Here is a 19,145-nt window from a genome sequence, read left to right on the forward strand (position 1 = left end):
AGCTCTAATAGTCCTACGTGAGCGAGGTAGCTAAGTTTTAAGACTCTAGGCGAGGCCCTTACGGTTAAGCTCTACCTCGACGGAACGGATAGACCGGTTTAAGGTACGGGCAGCTAAGAATAGAGTGCGAGCCGTAGTCGTAGCGCGGCGCGAGGCACGTACGAGGGTATATCGCTCGGTATCGCTATCGACGCCTTCGGTTAGATAGTCTACTATACGACGATAGTCGAGGTATAGCTAGCGAATACGATTAATCCGACCTTGCTAGGCTAGACCTAGCTATAAAAGGTTAGTAAGCAGAGCGACGGCGGTATTAGGGAGTATACCTCTTTATATCCTCCCTTATATAAGCGTTAGCACTTCTTATATATACGATAAGCTACGCGCTTATAGAGCGTACCTCCGGCGAGCGACTTTATATAGCGCTTATAGGCGATAAGTATAACTACTACTATCGTAGTAAGATCTTCGGGGCGCTACTAGTAGTTCGTGTCTTCCGATAGCGATACGGCTAACTCCCGAATCTCCTAATACCTATTCCGACTATCTAGGCGATAGCCCTAAACGTAGGCGCTAGCTATATCGATAGCGGATCTTCTTCTTAATAGAAGTTAGAGCGAATACGGTTAGGATTAGAGCCTATAATAAGTAAAGGGTAATATAGCGGCGAAGCGCTTACAGTATTAAAGAGGGTTATAGGCGTAAGGTAGAACGCGGAGCGAAAGCGCGCCGCTATATCCTAAGGACTACGCGTTACCGCCTACGGAGCGATAGCGAAGCGACGGCTAGCCTAGCAACTACGTACTAAAACAAACAACCCGACCCCCGACAAGGTTTTAGAGCCGCGTACGCGTCGTACGCGCAAGCAACGAATAAGGAAAGCGAGGAGAAATAGGAGAGTCCTAGTTAGCGAGTATAGCGCGTAGACGCAAGGAGGTAATATCGGGAATAGGGCCCGTATACCGTATATAACGCTTAGCTAGCTAGCCTACTAACCTAATATAGCGGGATAACCCGAAAGTCTAGCCTTAGGTATCGAGACCCTAAGTACCGTAGGCGGGCCGCCTACGGGCTACGATAGCAACCGGCCTCTATACGCAATCGGTGTCGCTTCGATACTACTACGCACGCCTAGATTAGTAAGCAATTTGGCTACTAAGGGCATTAGCCTAGAGAGGAGGCGCCTATAAAGATTTCGGTATCGAGCTAATAGGATCGGTCTTCCTCGTTAGAGGTTACGACGAGCCGAACTTTAGCCGACGGACCGGGGTCCGACGGCGGACCCCCGGCGGGCTACGTCGCTTAAGCCTATAAAGGCTACGTCGCTTACCCCTACTAGTAGGGATAAAAAAGGGCCTACAACCCTCCCCTTCCTTAGATGCTTTAGGATTATTCTAGTATTGCGAATAGAGGCTATTATATTACTATACAACCTAATACTCGTCTTGTATACCCTTACTTCTAACGATATCCTAATAGTAGAAGGTCTAGCTTAGAAGGAGGTTATAGTTTAACCGGAAGTGCTTTTTAACGTAGATTATAGCACTCGAAGCCTTAAGGATAGTAGGCAGGTCTATATAGATAGTTAGCCTTCTAGTAAGGGCACTACTACGTACGGTACTAGCTCTTTACGTACTTGTAGTAGTCTATAATAGTCGTTCTTAGCTAAGTAAGCGATATACTAGGCTCGAGAGTAAAGTTAGTTATTGTCGCTATATTTAGCTTCCGCTTCTTCGTAGTAATAGTATTTAAGTCGTCTAATTCTCTATAAGCAGGGTATATTAGTAGGTAGATAGGGTAGTAGTAGGTATAGGTAGTATTCGATAGAGATCTAAAAGGAGAGAGAGGAAGGTAGGCTAGTTAGCCTAACGCTAAGCGCTAAGCCCTGCCTAAGGCATTAAGACCCTAGCTTTACTCGAGCCTAGTTATATACTAATTACGTATAACCTCTTTAGTCCTAATATACGCTTCCCTTCTAAAGGCCGCGCCCTCGTAGCTAGTCTATGTTCTATTCTTAACCTCTGTCGCTGCTAACTTAGTAGGTCTAGCAAGCTTCTTAGTCCGCGCTAAATTAAACACGCAATCGCCGACTATATAACTATATCAAACCTTACCTCTAATATAATACAATGTCTAACTCTAACTACGCTATCCTTGTATATAATAAAGTAATATATAACTACGAGAATTGAGGGCCTTCGACTAATTACAATACAAGCGCGTCTTCCCTACTATAATAGGTAGACGTACGAGGTATTATAGCCCTACCTCCGTTCTAAGTAATGTCGTATCGAGTTCTTTGCGTCTACTCTTAAAAGACCTAGTAATGTCCGCTTCCGAGGGTTGTCCGCTTCTAAGGGTTTATTCTTATTATTACGAGGGCTATTATTTACTATCGTAGTTTCGCTAGCCCTAATTAGTTAGGTTTAGTAGCCTTTAAGTGTTAACTAATTATATCTTTTCAAAAAACTCAGTTCTTCTAGTTTCTATAGGTAAAGGCTATTATAAGTATAGTAGTAGAGGTTCGCCTCGCTTAAAGGGTCGGAAAGATCGAGAAGTAACCTATTATCCGCAAGATCGACCCTAGCTAGCTTAGCTCTATAGTTTTTGCCCTTAGTTAGTTAGTCTATTAGTCTACTTAATCTTTTAAGCGGCTCAAAGTTTTGACTTAGCCTTAAAGTTTTAATTAAAGTTTTAATTAAAGGTGCCTTAGGCTCGTAGTATAGGTAAGGTTGTCTTCGCAGATACGATAGTAGGTAATATTAATAATAGCGGCGCTAGTCGTCTTAGCGCTAACTTTACCCTCTTCTAACTTCCTTCTTTAACTAATAACAACTCGGCAATACCGTTACTAATATAGCTATATCCTTCCTTTCTTAATAGCAACACACTCCGCAATACTGTTACTAATATAGCCGCGCTAGCCGCGCTGTCCTCGCCGATTGCCTAGGCCTCGAGGCCTCGATAGAATAAGGGAACAAGAGAGGGACCTATAGGGCGCGTTAGTAAAGAGGTAGAGTCCTTAGAAGAGTATACGATTAATTAATTAACGCGTCGTAGCGCGCCTAGTGTAGTCTTATTATCCTTTGTTACGAACAATTGCTTACCTCTAATTAGTTAGCTAATAGTACCCCGGGGGTAGCATTGTTCCTAGGCCTTAATAGTAACATTATAAGCTTTTAGCCTTCTTCTTGTTCTTTACGCTAGTCTAATACTTATCTAACAACTTAGCTATATCCTTAAAGGAATCTTTAGCCTCCTATAAGTCCTATTCTAGTAAATAGCCCTACTATCTTAGCAGATACTCCTTCTTGCCTTGCCTAGTCCGGTGCTTTAGAATACGTTCTATAGACTACAGTTCTTCGCTATTAGCTAGTATATCCTCGGATTTAGTAGGTACTTTATCCCCTTCGCGTAGGTAGTATAGTTTAAGGAGGGATACGTAGAAGGTATTATAGATAGTGTAATAAGGTAGAAGCTACAACTAATAGGCCTATACGGAGGAGCCCTTAACTTCTCGAATGCGGAATAGGCTAATGTATCTTAATGCGAGCTTAGGCCTTGTTTTGCTATTAAGTAATAGGTGTTTACGGATGCGGAGGTTCTTAGTGCTTAGTATAACTATATCGCCTTGTTTAAAGGTTATTAGCGTATAGTGCTTGTCGTAGTAGGTCTTTTAGTACTCTTAAGCCTTTGTTAACTTCTCGGCTATCTTAGTATAGATTTCTCGCATCTTCTAAACCCTCTTAATAGCCGCTAGTATTTCGGGTACTTAACGCGCTTCCCTTTCCTTACGCTCGGCCTCGAGCGATAGTAGGTCTTATAGTATAGCAGCATTCTAGCCTATTATAGCTATATATAGTAATACCTTAGTCGATAAGTAGACACTGTTATTATATACGAATTTAGCTAGTTATAGGAGGTTGACCTAGTCGTTAGAGTTCTCGTTAATATAACTACGCAGGTACTGCTATAGGGTAGCATTCTGCCTCTCTATTTAACCGTTAGTCTATAGATAGAAGGCTATTAATAGCCGATGCTTTAGTCTTAGCTGTAAGCAAATCTCGCTCTAATAGTAAGATGTTAGTATCGATCTACGATCGGATACGATCCCCTTAGGGGTTCCTTAATAGGTATAGAAGATGTTAGTCTATAGCGCCTCTACTATGTTAATAGCAGTCTAATCCTTGCGCGCCGGGATATATCGAGCGCCTTTAGTAAATCGATCTACTATAATAAGGATAGCATTATATATGTCCTTACTACCCCTACGCTTAGTAGGAGGAAGGCCTATAATAAAGTCTATTATAAGCTTAGCAAACGGCTTCCTAGGAATAGGAAGTAAAGATAACTCGCTAAATAGTAAGTGCTTTAGTGCTTTAACTCGCTAGTATACTATACAGGTCTATATATACTCCTTTATATACCGCTTACTATTTAGCTAGTAGTATATACGCGATAGTAACTCGTACGACCTCTCTATACTATAGTAACTAGCGAGCTTACTATTATAGTGCCTCTTTAAAAGCTCTTATCTGATCGATTGTTTAGCGGGGATATAATATCTGCCCTTAAACTTTAAGTAACCTTTGTCGTCGATCGACTAACTATTACTCTTACTAGCTTAAGTCGCCCGCCTACTTATAAGCTTATTAATGCGCTCGACAGCAAAGGCGTCCCTCTGCTAAGCACGTAATAGCTTATCTATAAACGATTAACTATCCCTATTTATAAGGTTATTTAATAGCACCCTCGCTATCGAACGAGGTACGTATTATATATATCTAATAGTACTAGTAGCCGGAACTACTACAACCTCTTCTATAGTGCTATTGCTATATAGGCTATTACTATAGATAGCAATGTCTTTAATCGAGTTATTATAGCTCGAGCGATCTACGTCCTTTCTAACGCGCACTAGAAGAACGACAACTCCGCTATAGTATTTGTTGCCGCCGTAGGGTCCGGAAGTCCGCTTATCCTACGCTTACTTATTAATAATACGGGCTATAGCAATCTTATACTACAGGGTTGGAAACAAAGAATTAATATATTAGGTCTCGCTATCGTAATTAGGTCGCCTCGATAGGCTATTAGTAGGGTTGCTTACGCCTAGCTAATATAATATATTAAAATCAAACCCGGCGAGGTAGACGGCCTATCTAGCCTATTAACCTATAACCCTAGTAACCTTAGTAATACTACGGAGGTTGTTATAGTCTGTATAGACCTAAATAGTGTGCTATACACTATCGAGATAGTGCCTCTAATGCTTAAAGGCCTCGATAATAGCTAGGAGCTCTTACTCGTAGGTCTCGTAGCGACGCTCTATATCGATTATCTTTCGTAAAAAGAAGGCAATTAGGTGCTAGTAATAGTCCTTATCTAATTGCTATAACATAATAGCCGATATAGCGAACTATAAAGCGTTAGTCTTAATACGGATCTGCTTGCTTAGTACAAAATAGTGCAACAAGGGGACTTTAGTAAATCGCTTCTTTAGACCGTTAAAAGCGGCTTGTGTCTTATTAGTCTATTTGAATTCTCTAGACAGGTTGGCCTTGGTTTTAGTAAGCTTAGTTAGGGGCATTACATACCGTAAATAGCCCTTAATAAAGCGGCGGTAGAAATTAGCGAAGCCGAGGAACGATTAAAGCTCCTTAATAGACGTAGGAATAGGCTATTTAGTAATTGTTTTAATCCGATTAGGATTAGCCTTAACACTATTAGTTAATACGATAAAACTAAGGAAGGCTACCTCCTTAGTAGCGAAGGTGCATTTAGAAGGCTTGTAATATAGTCTATAGGCTCGTAGGCAATCGAGTACCTTACGGACTATAGCCTAGTACTCCGCAATATTAGGTAAGTATATATAAACTAGGATATCATCTAGGTAAACTATATAAAGGTAGTCTAATAGGCCCGAAAGGGCCCGATTGATATAGGACTAGAATGTTATAGGGGCATTAGCTAAGCCGAATAGCATAACTAAGTACTCGAAATAGCTATAGCGAGTGCGGAAGGCTGTCTTCTATTCGTCGCCCTTACGAATACAGATACGATAGTACGCATCCTTAATGTCTAGTATAGTATAGAAGTAGGCCTTAGAAAGGCGATCGAGGGTCTTATTAATAAGCGGAAGTAGATAGCGGTCTTTAATAGTAACAGCATTAAGTCTACGGTAATTAACGCATAACCGTAGGCTACTATCCTTCTTTAGAACAAACAGGATTAGTGCACTAGCAGGGCTGTTACTATATCGAATGCGGCTATTAGCTAGGTTTTCCTCTAGGTACTTACGCAATATAGCAAGCTCTCGCTTACTAAGGTTGTAGAGGGGGCTAAAAGGAACCTCTTTGCCCTCTATAATATTAATCTTATAGTCCGTCTCTTTAAATATAGGCAATGTCGATACCAAGTAGTGTTTAAATACATTAATATAGGTTTCTCGAATAGGCACTAGTATACGGGAGAGCTAATTAGGGTCTATACTATTAGGGGGTACAGGTTTATCGTTATCTCTACCGAGAAGATTAGCTATTAGGTTAGCTAAGGCAGGTGTTAGGTTACTAATAAATAGGACCCTAATATTATTAGGACACTCGCTAATGTCGATGTGTTTAATGTCCTCTTTTCTAGCGATTCCAAATCGCTATTATTAACTGCCTAAGTCTATAACTATAGCATAGTACTTAAGAATAGGGTTGCTAATAACAATGTCGGATAGGAGGCTGTCTATGTCTACTACGTAGGCAGTAAAGTTTAGTAGGCGTTCATTTCCGAGGTCGTCTTTTAGAACTATAGGAATATAGTAGGCCCTATAGGTTAAGTGCCGAGTGTTATTAAACTAAGCAAGGGTTAGTAGGTTAGTCCTAGGCAATTGCCGAAGGTCTAATTGCTTAGCTAAGCGATAGCTAATAAGGGCGCTAACTGAATTTCCGGAGTCTAGTATAACCTTTGCCTTATAGTTAGTATCGCGCCTAGATATAAGACAGGTACGTATAATAGCTAGTACAATATCGATAGTCTTACGCCGTATAAGGCTAACAGTTAGTACGGCGCTTATTCTTTTTTCGAAGGTTAGCCTATAGGGGTAGCGTTAGCCGCTAAGAGGTGCTTTCGGTATTTAGCGGAAGTACGGTTAATTCGGGCCTAGTCCTTAGGTTTGTCGTATTAGCCTAGTAGATAGCTAGTACTGTTACAATTAAAGCACTTCAATCCGGTTAGTAGACTGCCGTAGCTATTATTGTTAGTTAAGTAGTTAGCGTTATAAGGATACGAGCCCCTTCTACGGCCCCTATCGCGGCCTCCTCTATATAGTCGCCGGCTACGGCCCCTTCTACGGTCGTTGTTACTATTCCTACTATTAGTATTGTTGTCTTAGTAGGAACCTTAGTTTCCTCCGCGGCTACTACGATTGCCGCGGTTAGTACTAGCTAGCCGGATCCTCGATTCTAGTCGTTATTAAAGCTAGACAGCTCGTTTAGCTGTTTCTACCTCGACTATGAATTAAATACGTATTAGGTTAGCCTATTTAAACACACGGCGACAGTCTAATTCGAGGATAAGCTCCTATCTAAGTTTTAGGCGTATCTCGGAGATCTATATAGAATTAGTCTTAGGCAGAAGGTCGTCTTTAAGGGTTTTTAAATAGGCCTCGAATAAGCGAGCCGATTAATTAGTCTTCTGTTTAGCTCGAAGATATAGGTCCTAAGCATATTGTTGCCTTAGTATAGGGTTTCTAAGGGTATCTAGTATAATAGTTTTGTAGCTCTGCTACTAAATAGTAGTCTAGTCGTCGAGGGAGTCGAAATAGTTATCCTATATACGCTTTAGGTCGCTATTAATGTACTATATAGCGTGTACGACTAAGGAATAGTCGTCTAGTAGCGCTCTTAGTGCGTTGCGCTAGTTAAGTTTATAGTTACGAATATAGTCGTTATACTACTTCCGACTAGAGCTATTAAATATAGTATAGTCCTTAAGTTTAGTATCCTTCTTTTAGATAGGTAGTAAAGAAGGTCCTACTATTAGCTTAGTAGTAGTTGTTAGAGATTCCTAGAGGCGGCGAATCTCGAGAAGATTATCCTTTAGCTATTGTTCTTAACGCAAGGCAGTAAGCCTGTTTTAAGTAGCTCCTTAGAGTCTCGCTACTAGTTAGGGACTAAAGGCTAGTTAGCTATATCGACGGTTAACAATATTGTTAAGAATGTCGTCGATAGATAATTCTAGGTCGTTACCTAGAATTACAGGTTCTTTAGTAGGCTCTCCGGTAGGCTCTTTAGTAGGAGGCACTTTAGCAGGTGCTTTAGTAGGCACTTTAGTAGGCACTGTGCTACTAGTGTTGTTATTGCTAGCGCTGCTAGCGGTAGCACGGTTGTTGTTTCGTAATAAACCGGCTATTATAATAGGGGGTAACACTAATAATATATTATTAGCCCCTAAGATACGGATATAGCGGAATTAGTAGATATTAGTCTAGTACGATTAACTTAGTATAATAGGCCGTATAGAAGGCCTTGCTTAATAATTGGTACGGTTGCTTCGATAGAATAGTACGTATAGGTCCCGTTCTTCGGGCGTAATATAGTTAGATTAGTCTTGTTCGTAGCTATACCGCTAAAAGCTTAAAATAAGGACTATCTAGCTACTACCCTTAAAGGGTAGATCGAATACTATATAAGCAGGGTATATTAGCAGGTAGATAGGGTAGTAGTAGGTATAGGTAGTATTCGATAGAGATCTAAGAGAAGAGGGAGGAAGGTAGGCTAGTTAGCCTAACGCTAAGCGCTAAGCCCTACCTAAGGCATTAAGACCCTAGCTTTACTCGAGCCTAGTTATATACTAATTACGTATAACCTCTTTAGTTCTAACATTCTCGAGCAGTAAGTATACGCTTTGTTATATAGACAGTCGCTCTACTAGTAAGAGGTTTATAGTTACTAAAGATAACCTTCGGCTCGCGTAAACGAGGCTCTTACTTCTTTATAAAGTCGATAAGCTAGTAGTCGTAGAAGTAGCGTAGCAATAGTACTACTCGCGAGCTACCTGTCTTAATTAGCTTTATAATCTCGTATTTATACGAATAACCGAAGGTTTTAGTAAGGTAATCGTTATAGCGGCACTACGGATAGCTATACGAGAAGGCGGAGTGCTTAATCTTATTGCTATTATCGTTAGTCGTAGTCCTTAGAAGGGTAATAGCGTGTTTATATAGCTTAGCTACTTCGAGAAAGCAATAGTCGCTAATAACTCGAGAGACACTAGTATAGAAGGCTCTAGTTAGTAACTTGTTGTACCTCTTTAGGTTGTCTACTATCGCGGTACGGCGGCGGTCGTAGCCTTCTTACTACTAATTAAGAAGCGACTCGAAGAGCGTAAAGATGTCGTATCTGCTACTATAGTTAAGCTAGAGCTTAATACGTCTATAGCAAGACTCGACTCGAGAGGTTGTCTTATAACTAAAATATAGGACTTGGTTAGTCTAGCAGTTAATAATCTAAGTCTTATAGAACTACTAGTTCTTATAAAAATAGGCCTTAAATATAGGATATACGTTATCTAACTTAATAACGTTATTATTAACTCTTCCTCGGTCTTACTATATATAGTATAAGTAAACAGCTTTATAAACTAAGTTATAGACAGACTATTAGTCTAAGAACCGTTAGATTTAATCTATATAAAGTCGCCTCGCTCCTTCCTTACTTAAGTAAATATATCTTAGTTTAGGTACTACTTATAGACGATATTCGAGGCCTCCGGAAACACCTCGTCGACTACTAGTATTAAGGCTTCTTTACGATTAGTCGCTATAACGAGAGGTACAGCATAGCCGCCCTATTTAAGGCCCTTCTATATAAATAGTAATAACTCGACGAAGTTAGCTTTATTAGGCTTCGGACGAATTAGACTAATACCGAGCTTAATTATATCGTTTATCGATCTAGCGGCGACTATATCTAGTAACTCGAGGTTATATAGATTAGTCGAATAAGTAGTATCGAGAATTAGCTAATAAGGCGTCGCTTTAAAGGCCTCGAGCGAGGTTAGATAAAGAGCTACTATTACCTTAATTAAACCCTCCTTGTCTATCTTAAATTTAATATTATAGAAGATAGAGTGCTAATCGAGTAGGTTAACTATCCGCTAAGCTTAGTTATTAGTACGCCGCTTATAAAGAGTCCTATTCTAGAAGACATTATATATATTGTAAGGTTTAAGTATTACTCCGCGCCCTCGAAAATAGGCTATTATCTTCGACGTTAGTATATAAGCCTATTATAAGCGCTCTAATTGCTCGAGGAAGTCGGCTATTCTTAAGCGCTACCGAATAGTAGTAAGTACGATAACGTCGTCCTTCTTATAGTTATGCTAGTAGTATTCTTTCTTGCTAGAATAGCGAATTTGCTACTTACTATCCGGCTTAAGAGGGCGGATAGTAATAGCGTAGAAATAGAACTTATAGTCTATCTTCTTCGTCTTCTTCTACGCCTTATTCGTAGTATTCTAGGTACGCTTATCTAGTTAACTATAGCAGCTGTATGTATATAGATAGTAGCTACATATATATAAATAGCAGTATTTAACGCTATTCTTATTCTTTTTTAGCTTCTACTCCTTAAACTCGTACCCCTCTAATATACTAAATTCCTAGATATAGCGCTCGAGGGCTCGTTTAGATAGAAACGTCGACTCTCGTAGTATTAGACCTCGTAGTAGCGAGGGCGCTTCTTCTAGTAGTTTCGTAGTAAACGCGTACTTCTAAGAGCGCGGCGATACTAATCGATATTTAAGTAGAGATATACGCTCTCGAGGCAGGTTAAGTAAGCGACTACGCCCTCGAATACGCGTTTCTAAGACTAATTCGACTTCTTCCTACGACCTAATATCTACTACTACCTCTTCTATCTTCGCTATACTACTAATATTGTCTTTAGTAAGGAAATCGTCGATATAGGCCTTATACGATAGAGATTAAGCTATTATATTAAGAAAGATAATAAACTTCTAATAGAAATCTAATAGAAACCTGTATTCTAATAGAAAATTAGAAATAATAGAAATACGATATTTAGTACGCGTGCCTAGGCGCGACTGTTAATAACACTAACTAAGAACAGCTATGTCTAAAAACAGGTGGAAACAGCACGTAATCGACGACAAGGCGATTCTATATTGGTGCTAGGTCTTAATCTGCTGGGGCTCGGGCAGCCAGCCGGGGCTCGGGGAAGTAACCAAGTGCACAGCATGGCACTATCCTTGCTTTCACAAGTCAGACTTTGCGCCAGGAACGATCGTGGTTGGATCGCTGCCCTGATAATGAAAATGAAGGCTGCCCACGTGAGCCTGAGCCGGCATTGGACAATGATTGTACTGGAAGCGTCAGGTTGTATAATAATGCGGGTGTGTTGCCCGGGCAAGCACTGTCTCGCTGGTACCCGTCCAGTTGCGTTTGAAGTCGGTGACACACGCCGCTATCCGCTGCAGCTGTCGCCTCAAATGCAAACCGATCTGCTTTGTGCCCGCGTGGAAAACAATGATGTGTACACCGCATGTGGCTGGACAGAGGTTGACCCGGTGAGTGGCTAGATAATCCTGCTTCTGCTTCGGCATCCGTCACACATGCGGCCGGCGCCGGCTTCATACATCTGGGTACGGAGCTCTTTGGGTGGTGTGAAGGTCGCAGGTGTCGAGATTGCGCGGAAGCGAAGGTATCCTTGCAAAATAACTGGAGCTCTCTGCTCTCTGCCACACCTCCAGCTGTTGATCAAAGCAAGCTCCTCCGGCCTCACCTACAGTCTACAGAACTCACTCAAAGCACCAACCGGCCACGCACCCGACGTGTTGGGAAGTCGCCGTCATCATCAGTGGCCGCGCGCGGGGACTGCTGCTGCCAGGAAGTCTATTATCCTATGCACTGACGCAAGCTTGAAGTCCGTATCGCACCCCAATCCCATCGCCTCGTTGCTGCATTGTGCATTGCCGATATCCTCCCGCCACACCTCAATTGACGACGACGACGCCGCCACGCCCACATAGCCTTACCACTCTCGCTGTCTCGCCAAGGCAGCCTTGCGCGCCTGTGAAATCACAATTGTAACGCGTCTGCAAGAGCTGTGGCTCGGTGAGGATCGCCGGCTCGCCGCAATGCCTTCGTTCCTCAAAGATATCAGCCTCCGCCGGAGATCGAAAGCGTCGATCAGGAATGGCGCCGGCGCCGGCGCCAGCGACAGCTCCAACTCGGAGAGCAACAGCGAGGTGGGCGAGAACGGGCATTTGCAGCAGCCCAGCAAGTCGTCGTCGACACTGAGTTCCTTCCTCGACCGCCGCCAGAGCCCGCCGACCACATTGTCCAGCCAGCGATCGCACTCGAACCTGTCAACCATCAATGGCGCAAACATCAATACTACCACCCACACTCCTCCGCCCATCCCTCCACGAGAGTCGCGCCCGCGCATGCCCACCTCGCAGAGCAATCGATACAGCATCACTGTATGTTGATGTACAACAATCATGCATGCATAGGGAAAGAGCTGACCATACGCTGCAGGGAATGCCATTGCAGAATGGTGAAAGGTCGACGCCCGCAACCTCGCCATTGGCTCCGCGCGTCCTGTCTGTGTCTGATGGATCTTGGGTATGCTGAGCTGAGCAATTGTGCATCCGTGTGCTCGTAAGATACAACACGCCCCCAATCGCTGACACACATGCAGGTGCACCAGAAGGTGCTGCTCATCTTTGGCCAGTGCGCCGACATAACACAACCCATCGACGGCCACCTTACCGTCTGCCACCACCAAGACAAATTCCCACCTACCACATGGCCAGTCTGCGACTCGCATTTCAAAGCACTCGTCCACCTAGAACCTGGGCCTAATCGCCTCCGCCTCGACTTCACCTCACCCAAACTTCCAGCCCAGAACTCATCGATACCCGCTCACTCATCCTGGATAAACATTAATTACCTGCCACTAATCTCTGCTCCACCCCTCCAACTGTGCATACTGCTTGCGAAGGACTCACCAGAAACCTATGATGCTGTACCGGAGAGGGTGCAGAAAGAAGGCAATGCTCTGCCAACTGCCATTAGAAAGTTCAGAATGGCCGCCTACCTCTGGCAGGCATTTACCGCAGAACAGATGAATCGCAATGGCTTTGGCAGGAGATGCTATAGATATGAAGAAGAATGGCAGCCTGGCACGCTGACTTGGCGGGACATGGAGTCTGGCAACATGCGCAATGAAGCCAAAGTCCACGTCATCCGCATGGACAAAACTGTGGAAGAAATCCAAGACCTGCATCTCGCTCAGCAGTATGAGCCTGCGAAGAAGAAGGGCGATCTCTTCGGTATTGCGATGGAAGCTGTGAAGGCATACTTCCGGCCGGGCGATGGGCAGCGGCAGTACGTTTCCTGCATGTTCTTGGACACACATTGGGACAAGAGGATCGGCACTGTAAGAGGTCATGCTGCGCTTGGCGGAGGTGACGACCAGCTGAAGCTCGCCATCTTCGGCTCTCACTGCTTGCAATCATATCCAGCGCACATCGAGGAGGTCGTGCCTGCCTTTTCCGACTGCACGAGGACCGACACTAATTTCGTCGCCAACGACTGCAACGAAGGAGGCAGCAATTGGGAGTCGGCCAACATCGGCATCGGAGCTCATATGCATGAGACCGGCCATCTGCTCGGCTGCCCCCACCAGGAGAATGGAGTTATGATGCGGGACTACACTCGCCTCAATCGCACCTTTACATGCCGCGAACCATATTCCACGAGAACAAAGCAGCAGGGACAACGACTGTGCTTACCGAAGGACGAATGCACTTGGCATAGATTGGACACTCTCCGCTTCCGCTTCCATCCAACCTTCCAGCTCCCTACCGACCAAGCAAGCCATCCTGATAACAGTGTACAAGTGTGGACCGTCGAGAACAACACTGCTCTCATCACCGCCGCCACCGGAGTTGCTTGGATTGAAATATACCCACACGGCGATGATGTCTGCCACCATTGGACAGAGTACCTGGAGCAGAGCGCGCCGAGGCAAATCAATTTGACGGAACAGCTGATCAAGGATCAGCTACCTGCTGAAAAGAAGAAGCGTAAGATCAAGCTCAAGATATTCAGCTGCGGAGGTGGTGAGCTTGAAATCCAAGATCTCTCCAGACTTTACACGTCGGACAGCAAAGTCAAACTGCCTGATGGCCGACCTGGTTTTAAGGGGACCAAGCTGGGCCACGGCGCAATGCAAGGCTCGCAGCCCCAGGAACTCATTCTCGGGCACTGCGAAAAGAAGCAGTGGGGCGCTGCAGGGGAGAAGAAATCACGGTTACTGCTCAGCGTGAAAGTCTACCATGGAGACTGCTTGGACGGCATCGAATTCTGCTATGAAGATGGGAAGAACGAACTTTTTGGCAAGCGCGGCGGTCGTTCCGGAGGCAGTGAATTTACTCTTGACACGAGAAGGGGAGAGATGTTACTTGGATTCTATGTGAGGGCCGGTTTCTGGATTGACGGCATTCAGATCATGACGAATACTGGGCGGCGAAGTGAAATTTACGGAAAAGCCAACGGCGGTTCCGGGTGAGTTGCGCTGCACTGCAGTGGCCCATGTCCGCGCGATTTTACTGACATCGCTCCAGACATATACTTGTGCCACCACGAGGGTACAGCATCGCAGGCGTTTATGGTAGTTGTGGGGCTTGGCTCGACGGCTTTGGACTTATAATCACGAGGTAACGACGGATCAACGGCACGATAACCTGCTTCATCGCTTTTTGCATATATTGTCGCGAAGCTTTACACTTTGCACTGCACTGCATGCTCGACGGACCTGCCGCTAGACAACGCGAGGACACGCTACGAGGTTGACATCCTTGGTCACTCACGAACATCGGCATTCCCGCATCAGTATTCCATAGCCCTAATCTGGACAACCACGGCCGGGATGGAGGGGACAGGATGGAAACAGCATAAAGGGCCGATTTGACTTTTTTCTTTGACTCAACTGGCATAGCTGCTTATGCTCATTGGCATAGAGGCTCTTGGCTGGCAGAAACTTTCCTGTAGCACAGAGTGCTTAGAGATACACAGTTTGAGAGGAGAACTAGATATACCCGTGGCACTACATGCGTGGAAGAGAGACATGTAGTTTGAATCGTAACGAAAGCTATGGTGGAGCTTGGCCAGTGACGATACATCCTCTCACTGTCGCAAAATTCGTTGACGAAAGCATTGATAGCATGTCAGGAACAGTCCGGATGCGTTCTTCATGCCTGTATGGCTGAGAGCGAAGAACCTTGGAAGGGCCAGCCAACAAAAAAAAAAGCCACATGTCTTGGACGTACCTTCCAGCTTTGACTTCCAACTCAAATCGGCCTCGACACCGACAACTTCACCTGAGCGACAAATCTTTTCGCTGCAGGAGCCCATTATCAAAGCCCCGAGACATTTGGAAGTTTCGGGCTTGGCGACTTCACCTTCGAGCTGAGACAAGTCGGCAGTTCTGTAGCTGACACATTGACCACGAAGATTGTGCTTCTGTATGCGGCATTCAATCTCAGCCTCACAGCTCCCATGGTTACCAACGAGAGACGATGTTTCCCTCTGAAACCGGCACAGAATTCTAGCCAGTGCGCACTGGGCAGGACATTCTTGCAGGAGGCATATCTGATCGTCGATTACGAGCGCAGGACCTTTTCTCAGTTTTCTGTATCACCAGCTCTCTTCCCATCTACTTCCGTGCAGCAGAATCTGGTCGCTATCATCAAGCCTGCGAGCGAAGTTTCTCGGACTGGCGAGCCGCGCTTGAGTAGTTCCGGCGCCATCGCTGGCACGGTTGTTGGCAGTGTCACCATAGAACTATTGTGCGATCGCGTTCATTGCCTGGATATGCGTGAATAGACGAGGCAGGCAGGATGTGGCAGTGGAGGCTGTGAGCAGGGAGAAGACTGCAGACTTGTCCACTCCTGTCGAAGAGGCCGACCGCTCGGACACAGTCGTCCACGAGGTCGATGGAAGCGGCTCGATCGGGCCAGAGCTCGACATGTACCGATCGAGTGCAGAAGACACAACAGCAGGGCATGGCATGGCATGATGAGGGCGTTGTGGCTGGCGCGGTGAATAGAACTATCCGGGAACGCCGAGAGGAAATCTCCCGACTCCCCAGCCTCGCAGGCAGTGTCATCACCACAACACAGATCAACGTATACCTGGTCCGCCGCAATGTATGATCCAGGCTTGCGAACCCAGATCCATTGTCTAGACGAGAAGTAGAATAGGATTCATGCACAAGGTTGGCGCGTGGGACTGTGGAGCACGTTTGCAAATGTGCTTTGGTCTGATATGATGAACCGCAGGGTCTAGATTGACAGTACGAAATTGACTACTCTACCCTCCATCACTACCAACTCCTCTATCTGGTGCGTTCGGCATTCCACCGTCTCGAACGAGCCGCCAAGCTTCTCCAAGAATGCTCCCACACAGCTTACTGCTTGTGAGGGCTGGTCGGTGGGATGAAGTTCGAGACCTTGAGACCAGAATCTAGTCCCCACGAGATGCTGTCAAATTCGATGTCGAGGCGGTCGGTTTGAATCTGCCCGTTCTTGCGAGACGTCGTAAAGAGGTTGAAGCCGCGTACAGGATACTGGGCTGAGCCGACGCCCTCGAAGTTCCAGAACCAGATAATCTTGTTGCAGTCCGTCACATAGATTGCGATTGTGTTGATGCCCTTCGTCTGAGGGGCATTGAGGACACCGCCCAACCACTCCTCCTTGTTAGCAGCGGCGATGCTGTTGCCGCTGGCCCTGGGCATAGTGGTTGATTCTTGAATTGCATATTTAAGTGAATATTCATATTCAGAATATTCATGATTGATTCTAGCATTCTTGAATATTCATGAATATAAATATTCAGGCGGTTATACTACGGCGCACTTATATCCCATGTAAGTATACAAATTCCAGCTCTTTCTTTATACAATATAACATCTTCAATAGGACGGAAACGCGCAGAAGTAATCGAGGTAGGTGAACAGCTAACTATAGTATTCCAGCATGTGCTAATAGTTTAGATATCGGACTCGGAGCCTAACTCGGAGCAAGAGTTATAGACAATCGACCAGTCTACGCAGGCGTTCTTAGCATTATAGAGCTATTATCTTAACCTCCTACTCAAGGATATAGTAGCTACTTATCCAACTCTTAGCGAGACCGACCATTGTATTACCCCTACTTAGCTCTATTTCCAACAAGCCGGCATCCTGTCATTCATTGACGAAGTAGCGTAGAATAACTTTAAGCAGTATATCGGAGAGGCGGAAAAGGAGGGTCTATAGCTGCCATTCCGCAGGGTTACGAGGAACATGCTGATTCTGATTATTCACTTGAATATTCTGAATTGAATATTCACTGATTTGATTTGAGGGTGTAGAATCGATTATTCAGGAATCAACCACTATGGCCCTGGGATCAAGCTGTGTCTTGGTTCAGTCATGAGCTAGCACAGCGGTCAAAGGTTACCCACTGGCAAGTCTTGCAAGCTGCGAATGGAGTTGGAATATTCCATGAAGTCATCCGCGAGGATCTTCTCGCCGGTCTGCCTGGCATTTGGATCGATTCGGCCGAATACACCAATGAACTTTTGGATGTACGCATTTGCTTCTGGCTGAGAGAGACATATGCTGGGCCAGTGTAGAGCATCAGCCGCTGGCGCCGCTATAGCAAGACCAAAGATGAGGGCGGATGCAACGATAGAGAACTTCATCTTGATGATGTGGATCCGAACGGGAGAGTTGTACTCGATATGTGCCGAGTAGATGACTTTGGGCCTAGGGAAAGCCGATCACTTGGAGCAGCTGACATTCTTTATTATATCACTCGCGATGAGCACAAACACCATCTGCGACTCGCTGCCATCGCGCTAAGCATATCCAATGCTATTTGCAGCTCATAGTCTTGACAATCGTTCGGAGCTCTGTTACGATCATGTCAAGACATCCCTGTTGGCACTGAAGTCTGTTTGTGGTTCAGAAAAAGGCTGCTAGTCACTCACTTCACAAGTGGTACGGACATGACCAGCAAAGCAATTGGGTGCAGTATAAAGGCGGCGCGCCTGAACAGCTCGTGAATCAAGATCCATGCTTTATGATTTTGACTTGACCCTCTTACTGCGGTCGTAGGGGCGCGACTATTCGTAAATCAGCCCCGGCTATTTATAAATCAACGGACCCAGGGCCGCTACGGTCTCGGTAAGACTATATTGTTAGTAATCTACATAGTACAACATCGAATAGAGACGTCTAATGCCTATACTAGCTACTAAGTAGAATTATAACGTAGGAAAGAGGAATTAAGTAAATAATAGGTATAGAACTAGATACTATAACTACTCCTATCTATTCTAGTATTAGCTAGTAACCGGCCCTATACCTATAGGCTAGGTACTAAGTCTATAAAAGAGGCCTCCTTCTATAGAGTAGATAGAGTATTAACCTCGTATAGTATACTATTTATATTACACTTCTATAGTACCTATATTATAAGGCTCTAGTTACTAGCCTAAGCGACAAGTTAGTTAGCCTATCTTACTAAACATAGCTACCTATATTGCTATAGGTTATATTGCCCTTAGTAGTAGTAGTAGTAGTAGTAGTAGTAGTAGTAGTAGTAGTAGTAGTAGTAGTAGTAGTAGTAGTAGTAGTAGTAGTAGTAGTAGTAGTAGTAGTAGTAGTAGTAGTAGTAGTAGTAGTAGTAGTAGTAGTAGTAGTAGTAGTAGTAGTAGTAGTAGTAGTAGTAGTAGTAGTAGTAGTAGTAGTAGTAGTAGTAGTAGTAGTAGTAGTAGTAGTAGTAGTAGTAGTAGGGGTAGTAGTAGGGGTATATAAAGAAAAAAGAAGAAGAAGAAGGAAAAGAAGAAAATATTAATACTCCTAGAAAGCGATATAGAAGTAAAGGTTACAAAAGCGAAGGAAGGCGCGAATATAAGTAAAGCGTTTAAAAAAGCAGTTACGGCGCGTTTTAGAAGGCGGTTAGTAGATAAAAGAGCGCAGTTTAGAAGTCGCGAAGAAAGTAATAGTCTCTAAAACCTAGGATATAGTAACCCCGACTAGAAAGTAGCGGAAACCCTAGGCGCGCGGAAGGAAACT

At 44.4% G+C, this 19,145-nt stretch overlaps 3 protein-coding genes across 3 annotated transcripts; 1 reads left to right on the forward strand and 2 right to left on the reverse strand.

The window, feature by feature from the left end:
• Positions 1–6,405: 6,405 nt before the first annotated feature.
• Positions 6,406–15,182, forward strand: MYCFIDRAFT_209149 (uncharacterized protein; the record flags this gene model as incomplete). The annotated part of the gene is made up of 12 exons (XM_007933271.1): positions 6,406–6,421; positions 11,150–11,181; positions 11,215–11,384; positions 11,425–11,464; positions 11,491–11,557; positions 11,593–11,689; positions 11,715–11,903; positions 11,938–12,085; positions 12,118–12,499; positions 12,529–12,668; positions 12,726–14,553; positions 14,593–15,182. 12 exons carry the CDS (start codon positions 6,406–6,408, stop codon positions 14,730–14,732), a joined length of 3,249 nt encoding a protein of 1,082 aa, XP_007931462.1. The 3' UTR covers positions 14,733–15,182.
• Positions 15,174–16,817, reverse strand: MYCFIDRAFT_84290 (uncharacterized protein; the record flags this gene model as incomplete). Its single annotated transcript, XM_007933272.1, has 4 exons — positions 15,174–15,211; positions 15,352–15,402; positions 16,056–16,264; positions 16,495–16,817. 4 exons carry the CDS (start codon positions 16,815–16,817, stop codon positions 15,174–15,176), a joined length of 621 nt encoding a protein of 206 aa, XP_007931463.1.
• A 695-nt stretch (positions 16,818–17,512) lies between these two features.
• Positions 17,513–18,075, reverse strand: MYCFIDRAFT_200130 (uncharacterized protein; the record flags this gene model as incomplete). Its single annotated transcript, XM_007933273.1, has 2 exons — positions 17,513–17,831; positions 18,056–18,075. 2 exons carry the CDS (start codon positions 18,073–18,075, stop codon positions 17,513–17,515), a joined length of 339 nt encoding a protein of 112 aa, XP_007931464.1.
• Between the last annotated feature and the right edge of the window lie 1,070 nt (positions 18,076–19,145).

Source organism: Pseudocercospora fijiensis, assembly GCF_000340215.1.
Source record: "Pseudocercospora fijiensis CIRAD86 unplaced genomic scaffold MYCFIscaffold_10, whole genome shotgun sequence".
NCBI lineage: Eukaryota > Fungi > Ascomycota > Dothideomycetes > Mycosphaerellales > Mycosphaerellaceae > Pseudocercospora > Pseudocercospora fijiensis.